Source organism: Lepeophtheirus salmonis, chromosome 2 (genome assembly GCF_016086655.4).
Source record: "Lepeophtheirus salmonis chromosome 2, UVic_Lsal_1.4, whole genome shotgun sequence".
Classification (NCBI taxonomy): Eukaryota; Metazoa; Arthropoda; class Copepoda; order Siphonostomatoida; family Caligidae; genus Lepeophtheirus; species Lepeophtheirus salmonis.
Window position 1 is genome coordinate 1053042 of NC_052132.2, and position 15497 is coordinate 1068538.

The 15497-nt window shown below is 31.4% G+C and overlaps 2 protein-coding genes across 2 annotated transcripts; both read right to left on the bottom strand.

Moving 5' to 3' along the window:
• Positions 1-1229: 1229 nt before the first annotated feature.
• LOC121132278 (chymotrypsin BI-like) lies at positions 1230-2069 on the bottom strand. The gene has a single exon (XM_040727643.1). It carries the CDS (start codon positions 2046-2048, stop codon positions 1284-1286), a length of 765 nt encoding a protein of 254 aa, XP_040583577.1. The 5' UTR covers positions 2049-2069; the 3' UTR covers positions 1230-1283.
• A 3985-nt stretch (positions 2070-6054) lies between these two features.
• Positions 6055-8266, bottom strand: LOC121132279 (chymotrypsin BI). Its single transcript, XM_040727645.2, has one exon. It carries the CDS (start codon positions 8225-8227, stop codon positions 7469-7471), a length of 759 nt encoding a protein of 252 aa, XP_040583579.1. The 5' UTR covers positions 8228-8266; the 3' UTR covers positions 6055-7468.
• Between the last annotated feature and the right edge of the window lie 7231 nt (positions 8267-15497).

The window sequence follows — 15497 nt, forward strand, 5'->3', positions numbered from 1 at the left end:
TTTTTTTTTTATAAAGCCATTTGATTAAATTTTAGTTTCCATCTGGTTCTAGCCTTTTTTGTGAAATTGAGGACAGAGACAATTTTTGAAAAATGGGATATCACAATTCATTTGTATATAACTTGAATATATTCTTATTCCAAACATCACTTATAAACATTATGAGTACATTTCCATTTTAAATTATGGTAAATACAATGATTATGTGCGCAATTCAGCTGTTTTAGTGATGTATTTTATATTATTGACTGGAAGTATTATTAACTTCGTTTAATGTAGATTACATCACTAAAAATGGCGCTTTAGGCTGATGGAATGGAAAACCAGTATTTTGATGGATGAGTCAAGTGCCAAATTAATCTGTTAAAATAAAGATTAAGATACGAGTAAATCTATCCTAAAAATAGTTTTTTTTTCCTCTTTATATATTGATTCCATACTTTCAGTAAAAAATCCATAGATTTATTATTATTTATTTACTATACAAGGCGTACTTGGAAGTCCTGCAAATTGCACTTCCAGAAGCAAAAATATATTTTCTCAATTACAAAATTAATAATAGTCATGACCATACTACGCATACAATTTCATAATTTAGGGAGATGAATTGCATCAGGAAAATGTTGATGAGGATTGAAACAATTCTTCTAAATATTTAATTAGAAATTGATAAGATCCATGATCATCTTCGTTTTCGGGAATTTTGACTTAAAGTCAAATTCACATCAACTTGTTAAACATTATGATGATGCGCTGCTTTAACTCTGCCCCCGTGTTCCACAAGGTTCGGTTCATGTCCCGTTCAACTGCCTTCCACATGTAGAAGTCAAAGGGATTACAGTTGGGCGGTTCGGCCCTCGGAAAAAAATAATTGGATTTTTTATGTGTTTCATCTTCAAGATTTGCAATGCTATAGGCTCTAATGCAAATTTTGGTTCCGCCAGGTTGCTTAAAATATACACAAAATACGTCCAGGGAAAAATATTACACAATAAAAAGAGGAGAGATGAAAACTTATTTGCACCCATCAGTGAACTGACCTTAAGTCAAACAGACATTATCTCATAATATGTAAGTATTATAATAGTAACCCTTGTAAATTTTTTTAGCGCTATTGTGTTAAAATCTGCAGAAATGTATGATATTATTAATAAAAAACATCTTCTTGTAGAATATGAGGAAGAGTTGCAATAAATTTGGAGCTATATAGGGCTCAATACTCATATTAATTGGAGTTTGTTATTTTTTTATTAAATGTTTATCTAAGAAAAACAATAGATTCATTATTCGATAACCATTCCAGTTATTTCTTGAATAAAGTCAAGATGAGTTGATACACGTGCATATCCATTGACACCTCCTACACATTTTCCATTAGTAATAAATTGGTTGACTCCAATTTGCATATACTTTCCATCTTCCATTTCGTAGTTAAGAGGGCCACCGCTGTCACCAAAACAGACAGCCATTCCTTGATTTGCATCAGAACAGATAATATTGTCTTCAAAACCGCATTGAATAATGTTTACATTTTTAGCAAAATATAATTCGGGATAATTTGCCCTCTCAAAATTATTTACACCCCATCCTGTTATGGTCGTTGATGCTCCAACAAAGGTCCTATTAGCATCTGCACGACTTGGTAAGCAAACTGGTCGGACATATTCATTTAATTCCAAAGGAATCTCCAATTTGATCAAAGCAAAGTCTCCAGTTGGTGATTCGTAAAATTCAGTACTTGTTCGGGTTTGCTTATATGGTTCATCCGCACCATTGCCAGTGCTATGAATTCCAACTCGAATTTCGGACCAATTATCATTTAATACACAATGTTTAGCAGTTATAATCCAATTTTCATCCAAAACAGAACCAGTACAATAACCACCGGTAGTGACAAAAGCTAGCCATGGAAACTGATGTCTTGCTGCTTCATGTCCTCCAATGATTTTTGAATCCACAGAAGGTTTGTTTTCCAAACCACAAATATCTGGATATTTGGGATTAGCCAAAACAGATCCAATGATTGTCAGTAACACTAATGCTCTCATGATTACACTAGTTAATTATTATTTACGCATATTTATATAGAATGGGATGATGATAAAGATATTGTTATCTGTTCTGATCAATCAAACAAATCCAAATTTTCCTGGAAGTAAATGCATAGATATTACGAACAAAAGATATTTTTGATAAGTAAAATGTTAATATTTAAATTTCAAGGGATGTTCGATATTTGCAATTTTTGTAACTTTTTTGCTAAAAGGAAATTTTTCTCTTTCTCTCGTCTCTACCACATCCCAAAAATTTGCCTTAGGAAGGTGTGTAAAGAATTAACAAAAGCTAATTTTTGAGTGTCTATATGTATGTATTTTTATAGGCATATTTCGAATTCCAATATTTAAGAAATGGTTAACTATCGAATTTCAAAATGGGACGAGCAAATATTAGGACTTAAACCTTATTTTGTATACAAGTTTTATCTCTCTAACCTAGTTTTATTAAATAAATAAAGTTAAAAAGTATTAAAAATAAGTTTTCACATCGTTCCACAGTCTTATTTTTGTGTTGTACATACTAATTAACGTTTATAACTGAAAATAATAGATAAATTCTTTCATTATGTTTTAATTATATTCTCAATGAAATGTAAATAATTTTTTGAACCTTTTCTATTAGAAAACACATACTTTTAACTTTGATTCTGTGAATATGCGGGATTCCATCATTGAGACCATTCAGGGAGTTGTTCTTCACTGTTTGTAAATCCAGATACAACTGCAAAAATCTGGGCATCTATTTTTGATGAGACAAAAATACGGCAACACTTCAGATATGATCTCCGAGAGATAAGACCAAAACCAGATAGAGGAAATCGAAGAAAGATATTTTTAACTTAATCATCTTTTCAAGAGTGCAGATTCGACTCCTTCCTTGCAAAGGAGGTTAAAAGATTGCATCATTGAAGAGATCCATTCACGATGAGTAGGGAATTTCAATATTTCGAATATAATTATTGTTTACTTTATTTGAATTTGTATGAAGCACGGTGTTATATAGAAATATTATGTATTACGAAGGATGACATCTTTATCGTTACATTAAAATTGGTGAATATTCTATAGATAATTTATTAAAGTATTATAATATATGCTTATAATAATAAGTTAAATAAGTATGGGCAAAAATAAAAAAAAATTACAACGGTAAAATAATTATATTAATTGTAACTAGAAGTCCTAAGCAGAGAATCAAACAAATTTTAAAGGACAAATGATAGAAGTTATTAATATAATTAAAACAAATAGATCCAACAAATTATTAGTGATATTACACATATAAAAAATGAAATGCAACATTTTTATAAAGAAATAAATATACTTATTAGCATAGTAGAATATGCATCGGCAATTCAGACATAGGTTTCAGAGAAAAAAGGAGAGGCATATTATCTTTAAGAGTCTAGAATTATCTGCTAATCGTTTTCCAATGTCAAAAGAGGAGCACATGTAATAAAGAAATCAAGGGTCTAGGTTATATAGGTAGAATATATTGGAATGTATGAGTATTGTTTCCTGCATTGCACGAATCTGTGAGAATACATTCTCCAGACAATCCAGATTTAGATGATTGATTAAAATGAATTTCAATCCATTATCCTTGATACTTTGAAATAATGATTTATTTTTGAACGAATGTAGATTACGAATATATCTGGAGGATTTGGGTTCATCTGAACTGTGAGATGCAAAGAGAAAATGGAGTGAGGGGACTGCATCACTTTTTAATTTCTTCCTGGCCTTTAAGTAAAGAAGAGAGATTCCATTCAAAATCATTGGCTGTAAAATAACTATCACAAATCTTAGCATTTTTAATATTAATCAGATTTTTTTCCCTGCAGACTGAGATCCAAAGATGCTGGAGCATCAAATTTGTCTAAGGTTATACAAAATACTGATTATCCCGTGGATTGGGACAGTAGGGCCGGGCACAACACGCTTTGAACCTCGAGATGATAACATTTTTGCTTAACAGATCCAAATTAGAGCACTTCACTTCAATGAAAGTATCTGAGCTTCCGCAACAGTGACGTCATTCCATCAGCTAACGCCAATAAGACTACCTTAGAAGATCCTTGGTGCCTCACCTTTATGTATAGTTACCTTGTCTAAAATGAAGGTTACTATATATAAATGTATCCATAAGAGATTTATTTGCTTTTGTTTACAATTGTACAGACTATTTTGATGATATCATCGCGGAGTCAATTGAAGATTAATTTCAAATTAAAAAACTAATTGTAATCCATACAGATTATACATCAAAAACCCCACCTTATAAATGGAATTGTGATTGAGATCAGTTTTTTCTGTGTTATATACATACATAAAGGAAACTGAAGGACTCTTATAAATGAAATATTTTTATTCGAGTAAGAGACGAAGTAAAGTTGACTTAAGAACAAAAGAACTCCAGAATATTAATGAAGGAGCAGTGGATGGACGATGAGAAATCTTTATGTGCCTCACTTGGGCTTTCAGAGGAGTATTCTGTCTCTTTATGGAACTCATAAGTTCTTATAGCAGTATACTATTATTCCATAGAAGATCTGGAGAGGAATTTATGTATTTCTGAACAAAGAGGCAATTATTCACGAGGTCAGAAGTCACTATCACAGACCTTGAAAGGGAAGGGGCATCTGCACAATGAACGATCCTTTCATTAAAGAAGATGAGATCCACTGAGTGAAGCACACAGAGACGAGATCCCTTGAACAGAACATGAAGAAAGGATCAGAAAAATTATTATGAATTTAGAAATTGAGGTAAGTGTATAATCTTTCAAAAATATTGGTATACCTTTCGCAAAAAAATGATTAAATAGAAGAAAAAGTAACATGGAAGTATACTCTCTTCATGTTCTGTTCAAGGGATCTTGTCTTTCTACATACATTGATTCAATGGAGGTTTTTTAAATATCAGTTTGAATCATTCCGAAAAATGGTAGAAAAGTATCTTTATTTGGGGGGGAAGGGGGTATCTTAGAACCGATTCAATGTTCTATCCTAGATATAGACTTTCTGAGTTTGAATTTGATTATGAAAAAAAATTATAGTTATTATTCTATTAGTAAATTTATGTCAACCTTAAACCTCTAACTGTGAAGATCTCCTTATCCTATTCAGTCCTCAAAGCTCAGATCAATCGGGTTCTTGTATTTATCAACCAATAAGAATAATGTTTCATTTTGGAAGGATCTTGAAACCATGTTTTACTTCCATTCGTTAGGATCCAAAATCCTCGCAGTAATATCAAAAAGGATATGGTTACAAAGAACCAAGTGGTTTACCGAACTACAGTTATGGAAGAAGATGTGAAGGGTAGAAATTAGCATAGCACAATCTCTGATTTGTGATAAATTACTGAATTATTTAGATATACATAATATTATATATCTTATACAGAAATGCATGCAGACTTTCATGGATGAGATCCCCCTTTTGATCTAGTTCTATAACTCTAGTACAATCCTGTTCATAGCCTCTTGGTGAAGAAATGGACTGGATATTAATATCTATGATTCTTTGGAACGGACCATAGTAGTGGTATTCTGTGATTCCTTCAAAATGCATTGAAACGTCCGTATTGAAGTTTGAACAGTTGTGATTGTATGTGAGGGGGATGAAGGACCTATTCTAGAAATCTATTACAAGTCCCACCATGTTTCTAGCTAATTTTACAGGGAAAATTTTTACTGGAAATGAAATTACTAAGAATGAAAAGACAGGAGATGAATTTGCTGGGAATGAAATTACCGGTTACAGTACTATAGAGCGCATATTTTGGTGTCATATTTTGAAAACACGGAACCTCTTCAAATATTCAATTCTATTATCTACCTCAGTAAAATTGAAATTTGTCCTAGGAAAGAATAGGGTTGTATTCTTTACAAGTAGAATGATTAATTCTCCTAGTAGAGACTATGATCGTAATTTGTCCTTATTAAGTTAATTCAAAAATTTCGTTTGCTTGTTTTAATTTATTACTTAATAGGTCGTCGTGGTGTTAACTTCTCCCTCTGAAGTAAGTAGTCTTTTCTATATTTGCTGTAAATTGTTTTAAAAATACAATGTAAAAATAGTACCTATGAATTTCAATATAATTATTCTATTTTTCAAAAACTAATGCTATGTAAAGGGCTCTTCTCTCAATAATAGTCCTCATACATTTTATTATATTATTATTAAAAAGAGGCTCAATTCAGTAGTACCATAAGTCTTGCTTCTGCCTTTCTTTGCACTCTTTTTTTCATTACAAACATGTTATTAAATAAACAAATCCTCACAAATTATCTTCTTAAAAAGGGTAAATTAAAACAAAAAAAACTTTTGGTAGATTGTTGCTTAATATTAATTTTCCTTGAATTGAAATTTTATTAATAAAAAAAATCTATAAATGGAATGACATAAATTATAGACAAAGGTAGATTTAATAAATTATTTTCGAATATAACGACATTTTCTATGGATAGAAGTATTTCATAATACTAAGAGATATTGAAAATGCTAATTAATTATGGAGTGGTCCATTCAAATCTGAACATTTTGAATTTTAAAATTCCGACCCATTATATACTATGTAACAATATTATTTCAACAAAATTAATACTTTAAATAGATTTGTGTCTAAGTTATCTTAATAATTAATGTAGCTGCTTGTAGTGGCAATGATGGCGGTTTGTTGAAGGTCTGGCGCCCGCTGCAGATGGATTCTTCTGCCATGGCATTCTAGTGCTAGCTCACTGTGGCGTGGAGGGCCTTGTTGTTTGGATGATGGACATTGCGCTCCTTCTCCTCTGCATTTATCAAAAATATGTAGACGAAGGGACTGGTATATTTTTTTTTTGCGGCAAAAACAATAAAGGAACTGATAATTTCCTTTTGGATTTCAAGAACAAAATATGCTGATTTTTCAAAAAAAAAAAAAAAAAAAAATCAGAGTTGTAAAAAGCCAAAAGTGTCAGAAGACTCATTTCAAAGAGTATGGCAACGACGGAGATGGGGTTCTTTAATTGCTGGTGTCGAAGATGATCTTTTCACCCACATAAATTTCCTTCCATCAACCTTATTAATAGCTCTCCTTACAGTCTGGTGTAGAATCCGGATATCACGATAGTGTTTTCTTCAGAGAGTGTACCAAAATGGGACATAGATAGCTTGCACATCTTGAATGGGCTACCTTTAATTATTAAGTACTTTTAAGTACCAAAGCTGAAAAACCTCCATAAGCAATACCGTAAGTATGAAATAAAAGGGTGAGGGAGGTATGTCCTTATAATTATTTTTCAAAGAGTACTCCCTGAAAATCTAAACCACTCCTTCTCCTTGAATATTTGTATAATAGTATATAAATATGGAGTTATGTACAAAATTATTTTGTGGGCTATTTTTGGAGATATCTTTAAACTATTATTTAATAAATATTCCAGTTATTTCTTGAATGAAATCTAGTTGTGCACTTACGCGTGCAAATCCATTCACACCTCTATCACATTTGCTACTCGTCACAAATTGATTGACTCCAATTTGCATATATTTTCCATCTTCCATTTCGTAGTTAAGAGGGCCACCACTGTCACCAAAACAAATACCCTTTCCTGAATTTGCATTGGTATAGATGATATCCCAGCCCCACCTAACAACTTTTACATTTTTAGCAAAGTATAATTCGGAGTAATTGGTCTTATCAAAACTGTTAATACCCCATCCTGTTATGGTCGTTAATGCGCCAATAAGAGGTTTATTAGCATCTGCACGTGTTGGTAAGCAAATGGGGCGGACATATTCATTTAATTTCAAAGGACTCTCCAATTTGATCAAAGCAAAGTCTCCAATTGGTGATGTATGAATTTCGGAACTATTTCGTATTTGCATATTTGGTTCATCCGCACCATTTGCAATGCTATGAGCTCCAACCCGAATTCCAGCCCAAGCATCATTTTTTAAACAATGTCTAGTAGTTATAATCCAATTTTCATCCAAAACAGAACCAGTACAATAACCACGGGTAGTGACAAAAGCTACCCATGGAAACTGATGTCTTGCTGCTTCATGTCCTCCAATGATTTTTGAATCCACAGAAGGTTTGTTTTCCAAACCACAATTATCTGGATATTTGGGATTAGCCAAAACAGATCCAATGATTGTCAGTAACACTAATGCTCTCATGATTACACTAGTTAATTATTATTTTCGCATATTTATACAGAATGGGATGATGATAAAGATATTGTTATCTGTTCTGATCAATCAAACACATGCTCTTAGAAGTATATACAGAGACTTTACAAACAAAATATATTTTTGATAAGTAAAATTTTATGTTTATAACTTCAATAGATGTTACATATCAAATGTTTATTTATTGTAATTTGATTGACTTTTCCGCCAGATGCCTTAAATTGGTTTTAGAGAGATAAGTAGTGAATTAATACTGTCTTATTTTGGAGGGTCTATATATAATTTTACAGGCATATTACGAATTAATATACTTTATATTGTGTTGGATGGGTTTAAATAAGCTAAAAAGGATGCCGTATTATCAGTGCAGTTTAATAAAATTTGTCAGTCCTAAGATGGGTATTTATGAGTCTTTTATAGGAACTACAGTAGCTAAAATTACGTAGTTAGAAACTACGTCATTGCAGTTGTTGAAATTGTCTTAACTTCTTTCAAAGAGAGAATATATCTAAAGCTTTAAGTTGGAGGTTTGTGGCTAGAAAATATTATTATACGTTCTAGCTATCATTTATTATTCTCTTCCTTTTTATATTCCTAAATTCTCGCTAGAAGTGAAGAAAATTAAAAGATAATTAGTACCGTAGTAATGAAGGAACGACTAGTCGGTCCTTAGGACCGTTGAATGGTAAAAAAGGTAGGTCCAATAATAAAAAAAAAGACCAATTAGGAAATGAGTCTTTGGACCAATCCAACACAAACAATATATGTACAATCTACTAACACATTTTGAGTAAAATCGAATGAAAATAAGCAAGTTCATAATGTTGTATTAAGAGCTTAGTTAAATTTCGTACGGGTTTTTTAATACAGATATATTTTGATTTTGCTAACTTAATCACGAATTAATCAGCCGATTTTTTCCAAGTTAACCCTAGAAACACCAGAGAAAACTATTACTCAAAATTTAATATATATTTTATTTTTTATGTTTGACAATGAAATTTTTATTTATTGATGGATTTAAACATACAAATTTAAATTCAATGTAGTCTTTCCACATTTTCATCATTCAATAAATTGAGTAGTTTTTTTCTGTTATATTTCATTCCTGTGAATTAATAATCTAAAATGAAAATTAGCGAGAATATTATTAATATCATAGATTGTAGAGGATATAAAATTTCAAAATTAATAATTTATTGCACAATATTTATATAGAGAGGATATTTCAGTTTCTGGGATGTAAAAACACCCCTATGAAGTAGTAGAGGGTTAAAAAAACTCGTTCGTATGATGATATCATTAAATTAATAGCATATAGCTATGTTTTTGAATTATTGAAAAAAATATTTATTTGACAATTAATTTCGTTTACTATTGTAATTGATAATATTTGCAACTCAGTACTTTAAAGTACCTAGTCGAAAGTTGGAGCTCAACAATCCTTATAATAAAATAAATACAGGTGCATGACCCATCATTACAAAAGCAAGCTGTACTTTGGGAGTCCTGCAAACTACACTTCCAGTAGCAAAATATATTGACAGGATAAAAAATTTGTAACTTATTCGTCAAAGTCATATCGGATTCAAACTATGGCTCTTAAATCAAATAAAGATTCTAATTAACATTCTTGAATATCCCAAATTATTCCATAAACATGAATAAAAAACCCACAATTGATCTAAATATGTACTTATGATGTAAAATAATATATTATTGTGAAATGCAACACCTACATAATTCTGAAAACACGGAATATTTATGAAAAATATTTATCACAAAACCTTTTCTGTCTTTGTTTCTGAAAGAAATATGTTTAGTAATTTTTGTATTGTATTGGGTAAAGCCTTAAACCAAGCAGCGAAACGAAGATCTACGTGATCAATAGCTGAAAAATGTATAGGTGCAAGGAATTTTTTTTTCTTCGCTAGATGTACTGGTTAGTTATTATTTGGAACTATAATTAGGAGTTATGATGTTATTTAATATATTTTACTTTTTAGAAGATGTTCATTTGAAGTTTGGTCGACGGACTTAGCTTTACTATGAAGATTTTTGTAATATGAAGTTTTGATTACCCCCAATACATTATTAATTCTTGTTCAAAGATTATTATGTTTATTCTGCGTTATTTTTTCATATACAGTTAATGTAAAAATATATATTATATATTAAAATATGAAGTCCAAATCATGTCTCGAGTCCAAATTCCCGCCTCTGGCAATCATTGACCATTGTATCTTAAATTATACATTTTTTATATTAATAACGTTTAGTACATCATAAATGTATTATTGAAAACTCCGGCCTCTTCCGTTTGGTGGGAAAAAGGAATAATCAAAGAATATAAATAATTTCTTGTTTCCACACAGCAATTTTAGAGTGTGAGCTAGGTGTGCTTCATGAATCCTGCACTCTATTATTATTACGGTTGATAATTTTGGTAAGAATACAAAAGCGTGCGAGGAGAAGAGAAGAAATACTTATGGCATCATTGATTAAATAATATACATCTTCTTCTATCAAGAACGTTATCATTCCTGCCTTTATTATTCGATATTAATATAATATTAGATGCTGATAGTCCATAGAGAACTGAATAAAATGCCTAAAATAACGTCGCCTTCTGTCTGGATTTATGAAAATGGAGGCCACGGAATTTGGAAAATACTTACTGGATGAGAAATAGATGGCTTGTCAGATTTGTCGAAATAAATGTGCCTTTAGTCCCCTATCTAGAATTACACGCCACTCATTATCTTCATCTCATAACAAGAGTATGGATATTCATCTATAAAATCAAGTTAACGATGAATACACCAAGTCAGACTTTAACTTTGATCTCACAAAAGATGATTATTGCATGTAATATAACCTTATCGATTGCTAATCATCCTATGTTCAAAAAATTTATAGAGAAATACAAGGGTAAACCCGTCCCTTCCTGAGGAACAATCATTAATTAATGGAGGATGTTGGTAATAATGTCATTTATAGAAATATCCCCATTGTAAATTCTGAAGTTCAGATAATTTTCAGCATGTTTAGAGTCATCCACACCAAATTACGAAATATAACGCTGAATTTTGTACCATTTAACAGTAAGTATTCATTTTTTTAATAAATCTAATCATAAAATATCATTCTATTTTAGCTGAAATTATCAAGAATTATGATACCCAACTCATTAAATGGCAAAAACAAGTGCTTAAATGGTCACAACAACGGGTGTAGTCGCTTTGGATGGTTTGCAACTAGTTAGTCTGAGACTAGTTTCCTCACCTAAAGACTTGGGCATGATCATTAGGTTTTCCAATATTACATAGTCAATAAATATTACTTTTTTATCACTTAAGGATTAGCTATGGTTGATAGGCTCCAAGAAATGGTGTTCAGAAAACTCATAAAAGGCAAAAACTACCGTTTAAATGGTCAAAACAACGGGGTAGTTACATTGGGGGTGTAACATTATAATTAGCAATTGTGCATATCCTTCATGATAATAGTATGTTGTTACACAAGCATAAATACGGGGGGGGGGGAAGGATTTTTTTTTATGCCTTAATAAGGAGTAATATCGCCGGACATTACTACATAATTAGCTTTTGCAATAAATCTTTACGATGGATTTAATTCTAACATTTTTTATTAGTATATTTATTGTCTAACTTTATGATTTACAATATTAATAATTATTATTTAGATCTCATCCGTTGAGATATATCTATCCTGTACACAATTGTCTATAGCAACTTCCACATGAAGAAGAGGGGTGATTATCTTTTTGATTAAACTACACGTTTCGCTTGTGTTTTGCAACCTAAAGTTATGACATATTTAACTGGATTCCTGTGTCAGAACAAGAAATATTATTTGAATGAATCTATTATTTCAATATTCTGTTTTTATCATTTCTTGTTATTATTGGTTATATGATTACAATTGTTTAATTTTGTATATTTAACATAAATGTATGAGGGTTTATTTTTTAGTATGTAGATTATATTTAATTTAAGCCTTCTTTTAAACTTGGAACTTCAAATATATTTCGAAATACTCTACTTTGTCGTTTCATTAGCTATTATTCTGAGAATATGGTTCATAATGCATTACAATTTCATGCAGTGCTACGTTTTCAAATCTCCTATAATGGATAAAAAACGTCTAATTATACGTAGTATATATTCATTAAACATTTTGCTAATAAATACTTTTGTTATACCCTCAAAAATCATAATAAAGCAAACAGATGATAATCACATCAGTATTTTAAACAATGATACCATAATTCTTTCTCCCCCCCCACCCTTTTCCTTGCCCGCGTTTTTCTCTACAGAATTTTCAACTTTAATTATTATATCCCATCCTACATTAGTAGCAAGAAATATGACAGAGTGACGTCATATGAAATGCGACATCTTGCGAAAAATTGTTAAAACGCTGCACCATTGTATCTTCTTAGGCAAACGGTCGCCTTTTAGATTTAAAGCTTTAGTATGGGGTGAAAAAATCTTCTGAGATAGATATTAAGGTATGTAAGATCTTATTGATTGAATAATAAATGATTCTGTACAATATCAACACACACATAAAATCCCTCCTCCAAACAATATCTTTAAAAGAGTCAAATAAATTTAAAAATCAAAGTTAGAAACTATTGATTTCCCTTTTTTTTTTATTTAAAAAGATAGAATAAATTTTTTATTAAGAGACACAGAGATCGTGAAATAAGATTCATGCACACACAGCAGAATTTAAGGAATTCCAAGAATACCTTCTTCTTCTCTCATCATTTAATGATGAGAGTATAGTTTGAAAGAGATAAGAAATAAAACCAAACAAATTTATTGAGGCTTTTTGGTATTTTATTTTTTCTTCAGAAGTCCACAGAGATTCATTTGATTAGATGAAGGAGAGTAGAAGAGCTTAGTGAATAAGTATTATATGAAGTCAAACAGTGATGTGTGTAGACTCATTCATTTTCTTAAGAGGGGGTAATTTGAATAGATAAATTATAATAACGTTTTAACTCATCCAAATATGGTTGAAATAATTTAGGAAAATTTAAAGCATAATGATTAATAAGCTCAATTTATGAGTCTATAGAAATGGTTGAATATGGATCAAAGTTGGTAAAATAATGCTGTAGAATATTAAACAGGTCCACACTACAGAGGGCTGGTTCCTGATACGGGCAATTATGGCAACCCCCCCAAAACTGCATTCGTTCAGAGGCTACATAAGCACCTGCAAAAAAAAAGTACTGAAGTTTCTAAAAGAACAGGAACACAATTTCTTGATGATCCCTCTTCCTATCCAGATATAAATTTTACAGGGTTGATCTTATCTAGTGGTAGACATTTTATTATTTTCAATTTTCCTAGAGTAAAATTTGAAAGATATATATTATGACGACATTTATTTAACAAAATCATATGTAAAGAGTGCTTAGCAACAACTTTTATTAAATATCTGAGCCCTCAGCTCTAATAATTCTCTCAATACTCTTCTTAAATCCCTTGCAGACCTTTACGATGTAGTCAGACTCTAGCTTTGTCGACTCCTTTCTAGATGGAAGCATCTAGAGACTCGACACTCATGTAAGGTGTAGCACACACCCTCATCTCCAGACGCACCTAGATGAAGAAGTCCAAAGATTTCAGAAAAGACTGGGTCTTAGCGGTGCGATGTTGTAGAGCTCAGTCTTGAGGGACAGCAATGTTGTCCCTGAAATTTTCTATGGCCTGAAGTACCACTTTCTTAGCCACAAGTTCGATGTTAGCATTTTGTGACAATTGTGGAATACATTTTGGATTTATTAATCATTTAAGTTATTACTAAATAAGATCAACCCTGCATATACCAGGTATGCACCTATGAAATGAGACTTTTTTTTTAATTTTGAACGTTTATTGTGAAAAAATGATTACAAATATAATTTGTAAAGTATGCACCTTTGCTATCCACACAATTCCCCCATTTGTCAGGCAATTAATGGATGCCTTTACAAAAAAAATTGTTCTTCTTTGGGTGTAAACCAGTCAATGATCCATTTTTTGTCTTCAGTATAAGGATCAAAGCGTAAATCATTGAGTGTGTGGCCCATCGATGCAAATATGTGATAATCGGAAGGTCCCAGGTCTGGTGAGTAAGCCGCATGAACAAGTGGTTCCCAGTTGTACAGTTCAACAAGCTGCGATGCGGTGGTACATTGTCCTCAAGGAAAATTACCTTGTGTTACCTGACTTCATATTTTGGGCGTTTTCGGTTTATAGCATGGTTCAAATCGGCCAATTGTTGTTGGTAGCGATCACCATTAACGATTTGATTGGATGGTAGAAGGTCATACCATATGACAGCACACTGGTCCCAGAACACACAGCATTACCTTCTTTCAGAAGCGATCTGCCTGTAGCGGAAGGTTTGGCTTTGCCGCCACGGTCAACATATAACTTAGAACATCTCCACTGTAAGCTTCCTCAAGCATTTCATGGGCTTGAGAAGCATTTTTATTCAGTTGGTAATAGAAAAGCAATGATTTCCACACAGTGTAGTTTGTAGCTACAAAATTAGACCTTTTTACTTGCGAAACTATAGAAGTAATTAATTAGATATTCTTGACACATGTCGAAATTAGCATTTAGATTTTTTGACAGGTGTATAATGTCTTACTGGTGACACCTTGGGACCAATAGAGGAAAGTCTCATTTCATAGTCGCATACCTAGTATATTGGAAATCTTCTTATTTCTATTAAAAAATTCAAAGCTATCCCCTTACTAAAACATATTTTATTAGCGATATTATCATGCTGTATCGAATAAAATACTATTTAGGGTTTTAATAGCATGAAATATACGTAGTTCATTTTAGAAATTATAGAGCGTTAATATGCCAAAAATAGTCTGGGTGTAAAAATGGCAGTTTATATATCTGTATTCATTTGGTTGATTACAGACTTATTTCACTCCGTTTTTCTGTTTCTTTTTTGGAAAAAAAGTTTCGTCATATAATAGACATATATATGCAATACATTTAACTTCATATGAAGTTACTGTACAGGTGTTCACAATTTTGAAACACAAACGACGTCATTAACAATTCATCTTTAGATTCGGTCAATAAGGAATTTTTAAGGAGATTGATCCTGACTAACTTTTTTGTAAAACCAATCAAGATAGAATTCTTCTTTGGAATCGATTTGAACCCAATTTTCCCAACATTAATAATTACCTATTATTTTCCAATAAATGTAG

What these genes read in the sequence shown, in the direction of transcription:
- LOC121132278 (XM_040727643.1), bottom strand. Translation starts at nt 2,048, where the DNA reads ATGAGAGCATTAGTGTTACTGACAATCATTGGATCTGTTTTGGCTAAT.
- LOC121132279 (XM_040727645.2), bottom strand. Translation starts at nt 8,227, where the DNA reads ATGAGAGCATTAGTGTTACTGACAATCATTGGATCTGTTTTGGCTAAT.